The 6,000-nt window shown below is 40.9% G+C and overlaps 1 protein-coding gene across 1 annotated transcript; it reads right to left on the bottom strand.

Annotated features, from left to right (window-relative positions):
• Positions 1–2,581: 2,581 nt before the first annotated feature.
• On the bottom strand, positions 2,582–3,784 carry LOC139810108 (uncharacterized). The gene is made up of 4 exons (XM_071773429.1): positions 3,628–3,784; positions 3,173–3,540; positions 2,936–3,075; positions 2,582–2,789 (listed from the first exon to the last, which is right to left on the bottom strand). Exons 1-4 carry the CDS (start codon positions 3,782–3,784, stop codon positions 2,582–2,584), a joined length of 873 nt encoding a protein of 290 aa, XP_071629530.1.
• Between the last annotated feature and the right edge of the window lie 2,216 nt (positions 3,785–6,000).

The raw sequence follows: 6,000 nt of genomic DNA, 5'->3' as shown, positions 1-6,000 counted from the left end.
CTTAATCATTTCTTCCTCTTCTACTAGTAGGTGCGTTCGAAATCACTTGTGGAGGGGGAAGACGGCGTGGTGGGGGGTGACGTCACCGGCGTAGTTGGGTATGACGTCATCGGCGTGGAGGTGGATGACGGCATAATTATATTAATTAAATTAGGTTATATAAAATTATATTAATTTATAGGTTATAAATAATTAAATTAATTGAGTTAGGTTATGATTCATTATAACCTAATTTAATTAATATAATTATTTAATAAAAAAATTTACTTGACTTAAACTATTGAGTTGAACGCAGGAAGAGATGACGTCAAAGACCTTTTTTCTAGGTCTACGTTTAACAACAAAAATCAACAAAAAAACCATATTTTACGTGACTTGAACTATAGAGTCCCCATAGTGGGGAAATAAGAGTGGGAGACAGGAACGGACAAGTTCATACGTGCTGTGATGAGATTATTCTATTCTATTTTAGATAAAAGTTTTTATCTATATTTTAATAATTTTATTAATTTTTTAAATGTATAATAAATCGTTTATATAAAAAAAGGACATTTTACCGCAACATATATATATATATATATATATATATATATATATATATATATATATATAATTTAAACATAGAGGAGGCTAATGTTAGATGAAAACGGAAGAGAGATTGAAAAATAATTTTGCCACTATTTATGATAATATTCAATTTTTATTCGTTATTTACATTTTTGCTTCATATACAATGTTATCTAAGCTGTAAGCTAATAGTTCACAATCTATGAGCGAACTTCCATCGGACACCTCACTCAGTACTTTTCTCGCCTGACATTTATCCGTGATACAATTTTGTCGCAAGATTGTTACAAAATTTTTATACTTAGTATTAACATGCTGTATATCTTGACATAAATTGAAATATACATGTTCAACACATTGTTCGATTTCAAACAAAAATAATACAGTTGCTGGTATCATGTATAAGCATGTATCGCGCAGCGTAAGTTTTACAATATTAGCGCGTCACGCATTTTAACAAGTTCTATAATTAGATGATCTTGAATACACAGCGATGAACCGACAGTCGACTGTATGAGTTGTTCGATATCCATGCGTCTTTCGATGATCGTTGTCCACGTTGTCCACGGAAGCACGATCTGATTTCTCCGATTGTCGCCAAAAATCAATTCTACAAAAGATGCAGATCCCACACTGATTCCGATATCCAAATACTTGTAAGCCGTGACTGTCAGGGCAAATCGTCTGCCCAAGATACGAGGCGTATAACAATAAGGTTCCGAATTATTAAAACTGTGGAAAAAATAAAGTAGATAAATTAATAAAATTAGAAAAAAAATAAATTTTAAAAAATTTATCCAAAGTAATACTTACGTTTTGCGCTCGTCCGATGAAACTTCACGAGGCTTAGGCGTATAACGAGGTTCTGATTTTTTACGAGGATACGGTACGTAATAATTCATACTTGTGCTGCTTCCCTCAAAACCGCGAAGTCCCTTATCGGGAATATCGCGAGTAAACATCGACTTTTCAGAATTATTTACGTCTTCACTGCGACCAGCCATTGTTCTTATTTCTCCGTAAGAGGTATACTGTTTTCACTGTTGAAGTTGTCGCTTCAAACGATGAGACTCGATTGATTTTGACTTCGTAACACTAGTTAAAACGTTAACTCCGTTTGCAACGTTTTAGAAAAATTGAACAGATAAAAAATTATAAGGAAAGGGATAATTCTCCTTCCTTCAACATTTTCAAGCACCAATGTCAGCGCTGCTTACGTAGAAGTTATAAAAAATCATACCAATGACTATGAAGTGAAAAATGAACCAATTATACACGACAACACCCTACCTTAAAAATTATGATGTGGTGGGGGAAATTAGGAGAGGGAAACCACTAACAACTAATGGGAATGGGGAAAAGAAAATAAAGCATTGTAAAATTATATATAATTTATTTTTTTAAAAGATCCCAATTCTTTTGGCGTCGCGACCACCAGTTAAATAATTTTAATACATTTTGTAATGCGCAATTCTTAACATGTTTTCCACATCGCATAGTGTTAGTAACATCTAGATTATTTAAAGATTTGACATCTTCGTAATCCGCATCCAAAGTCTCGATGATCAGCTTTTCTGTCGCATAATTCTCAAGTAGATTCACCTGCCATTCCTGTTTCTGGCATCCCTTGACGTACACGAGAGTCGGTATCTCGTCATCCTCTTCTGTACCAAGCACGGCTGATGTAATTAGGCGTTTTACCATACCGTATGGCACGTTTTCCTCATCCCATGGCAATCCATGGTGATTTGCAATCAGCCAGGAAGCACATGACTTGTCAGATTTTGTGAGAAGACTCCATGGCATGGGGCACGTAAATATGTAATACTCCAGAACGGTCCCGTTTCTCAGCACCGCTGCCTCTTTTACGACAAATTTCATCCCAACGATGAATCCTTGCAGATCGACAAACATTGGCACGATGATGATGCAACGAAGGAATGATCCGTACTGTACCATATCGCGCTACATACGTATGTCGCTCTTATATCGGATTATTTGTCAACATGACGATTTACATGAGTTTGCGCACTACATTAGACAGCGGGCAGTATTCGATTACGCGATCATGCAAGATGAGACAATAGGCGGTAGTATTTGCAGGTACATTTTCTTTACAGTCAAATTCTATTCGCACATCCACGGTGGCGCTCTTGACAGACTCGTTTTGTCGCGAGCAATCGATGACAACAAAAGGTCCTTCCATCAGGAATGTATACAAGCTGCAAAGCGTATCACTGGAATCGTATCCGTAATAAGTTTTACGAAAACGCGCGTACATATCAAAAAGAAGGCCGTATCGATTTTTAGTAAAATCTAGTTTCAAGTCATCGTACGGATAAAATTCGGAGTTTAGATAAAGTTTGACATTGTCAAATTACAGTCATCGAATACGCTAACATTTTGAGACATGATATTCTTGAGGCCGGTTTGCAGCGCAAAAATAACGTATCGCGGCTTTTCTAACTGAGTCGCAGTCTTGACAGCCCACGAATGCTTGGTCGTGCTCTGCAAGAAGGGATACTCGTACAGATCCCACGAACGAAAACTGACACTAAGATATCGCCCGCTCCCCGTAGGCCCATAACAAGGATAGTTTATTAACCTCGTTTAACGTAACGTGAGGCATTCGCCACTGTACTTTAAACAGTTCGATTTCCGGCTCCGTCGCCGGATCTCCTACAATGCAATTGTTGTCGCTACGCGCACGTATCAAAATTAATTCGTGACGAGCATTAACAATGACGCGTTTGTAATTCTCGCAAAAGCCCAGCAACAACTTGAGCGGTACGCAAAAGTTGAAATATACTTCCGGTATACTCGATGTAACGTCCCAGCCAGCATTCCGCATGAGTTGAGAATCATTATACGATAGCGATACGTAGTTCTTGATGGTACTGGTTATTCCAACGTTTCTGTTGCGATCAATCTCCACACCGTTGAGCTCATATCGAATCTCAACAAACATGAACGCTGCACAATTATTTGCAAGCGTTGCCTGAGACTAGTCATTCCTTCTTTTTATTACCAATCGTCCTTCGACGTAGAGAAAGCTTTCACACCGCAACGTGTTTAAATCTTGCTGTTGTATGGGTATTCTTATCTCATCGTTGTGTCCAAACGTTGTATTGGCGTACGGATTGTACGTGTGAGTTTCAATTTTGACGACGCTATCGTCAAAGATCGGTTCACCTTCAATGTTTAAGATATTAGCCATTTCGTACGACGAAACCCAATGATTTCAAAAATTCAACGTTCGACGCAGTGAGTTTCTTCTTTGGCGATCGGATTGTCTCTCTAATTTTGTTATTCGTCTGTTGTACCTTCTCCACTTCGTTCAGTATGAGCATCTCACGGTTTACCACAGTCGTCGTCTTTGCACATGCAGTCTAACGGTGATCTCTTCTCCACAAAAATCAATCAATCGGCCGTCCTGATCCACGACACGAATTGTTAGATCAGTAATGCTCCTTACGATGATCGGAAGGTAAATGATCTGCGCCGGCGTTTCCGATATCTTATATCCCGGTGGCACAGTCGGCGAAAACTCGTGTATCGTGTGCACGTACTTATCGTTGCTGGTATGCGCCCGCGGTCACGTTACACTCTATGCGAATGATGTTTACACTGATGATATTTATCGGTACGTCCGATTCGTACCATTGTCGCGGCTCCAGCACGCGATTCGCTGAAAATCCCAACAGCGATCCAATGTTGTTCGGTTTGGTGAAATTTACCCGATAAGCACATTTGATCTCGCTCTTCATCGTATTGTTGTTGGCTCGAATAATCAACACATATTCTTCATTTTCGCCGACATGTTTCTTTCTCGCAATATTATTGGATTGGTCCAATTGTAAAATTGATTGTTTCAAATACGTGTGTATATCACGCAGTTCATATGACCCTTCGGGAACGGTAATCTCCTTATCGTCAAAGTAGAATTTATTGTTCGAAGAATTTACATTCGGTATCGTGTAATAGGTTTCAAAATCTGTCAGATTGAGCTCATAATCGCCGTCGCTCAAATCCACGGTGGGAAAGTAGCTTACCGCGAGGATGCTACTCTTGCCGGTGAGAGTAAATGTCAGTGACATGTTTGAACGAATACTGAGTTCAAACAATGCAACGCCAGTCTTTAAATTGATCGTCAATCATCTGTAGAAAGCGCAGACACAGTTGTCCACAATTGCTCTGATCGTATCGTTGATAAGGTGTTCGATTGTACTCGATTTGCGTCACGTTGTTCTTTAGATACAGCACCAATTCTCTCGGCGGCCGAAGATTGCCATAACTGTCAAAATATATGGCTCGATCTCCCCTCTTCGCGTATGCCACCCAGTGAGTACCCGATCCCTCAGCGTTATTCAAATTCACGATGCTCTCGTTTCGACGCACTCCATCCATCGGTAAGGTAGTACGCATAAAAATACCTCTAAAATATGGAATGTGCATACGCTTTGCAAGTTGTTGCAGTTTTACGTTGGTAGTTACACCCTTGGCGATTTTTAGGGATTTCTCTTCGACGTTTTTTTTTCTCGAGACTCCCTGTCCGCGTTTGTACGGAGCGAGATAAAGTCCGTGACTTTCCATGGCGCGACTGTGACGTTTCAGTTCTTCCAACTGACGCCGCGCGACTTTGTTATCATTCACAGCCTTCGCGACTCCCGCCGCTCCACCGACCAACGAACCGAGAACTCCCAACAACGGTAGAATGGGCAAGATACCACCGCGTTTCGCTGCCGGAATTATCCGTTTTTTCGAATCCGCTCTCTTCTTCATCTTTGTCTCCATCTTCGTAAGCGCCTTCGCCTTTATTTTCAAACCCATTCCGAGCTTCATGGCCTTCATGGCCGCCCAGACGGCTGTAGCTGCAGCTTTCTCGGAGAGAGTAGAGTCTTTCGCGACGACGCGTCCTAGCGCTCTCTCGGCGAGTATCTTGTCCGCCGCGTGTCTCTCGGTGAGATCGCTGCTGTGAGAATAAGCTATGTCGTGTTCGCGACACGCTGTGTCCAATGGATTAATACCTTGATCACCTCTTGCTAATCGTTTTTTTTAATGAGTGCCCGGACCACAAAACTGATAGCCGGGGATATGCAATTCGATCAAAAGTGCAGTAATCGCGCGATTTAATAAGCCTTTGCCTATTTTCGTTGGCATTCGCCACAATCCTTTATCAATGGCGCGGGACCGTCGATGTGCGTTTGCTGCCACGGTTGATTGTAATGCTCGTAACAGCGACAATATGTCTGAACCTCTGAATCTGTTTTTATATGTTCCGGAAGCTTGTCCCACACGTAGTGGACGTGATCACCGCACATTCGCAGCAGAACAGATTTCGGCACAAATTGTAGCTGTTCGACACTCAAATCGCGGATATCGGAAGGTCTCGACAGCAGGACGAACATCTTTGCTACTGAGCGATTCGCGGTT

This window comes from Temnothorax longispinosus, chromosome 3 (genome assembly GCF_030848805.1).
Source record: "Temnothorax longispinosus isolate EJ_2023e chromosome 3, Tlon_JGU_v1, whole genome shotgun sequence".
NCBI classification, from domain to species: Eukaryota; Metazoa; Arthropoda; class Insecta; order Hymenoptera; family Formicidae; genus Temnothorax; species Temnothorax longispinosus.
The sequence above is the reverse complement of the archived record's forward strand: the minus strand, read 5'-3'. Positions and strand labels throughout refer to the sequence as shown.

Coding starts and splice junctions, on each gene's coding strand:
- LOC139810108 (XM_071773429.1), bottom strand. CDS start 3,784: ATGGCTAATATCTTAAACATTGAAGGTGAACCGATCTTTGACGATAGC. Junction 3,541..3,627: donor AGATTTAAACACGTTGCGGT/GTGAAAGCTTTC, acceptor ATAATTGTGCAG/CGTTCATGTTTGTTGAGATT. Junction 2,790..2,935: donor GATGACTGTAATTTGACAAT/GTCAAACTTTAT, acceptor TACGCTTTGCAG/CTTGTATACATTCCTGATGG.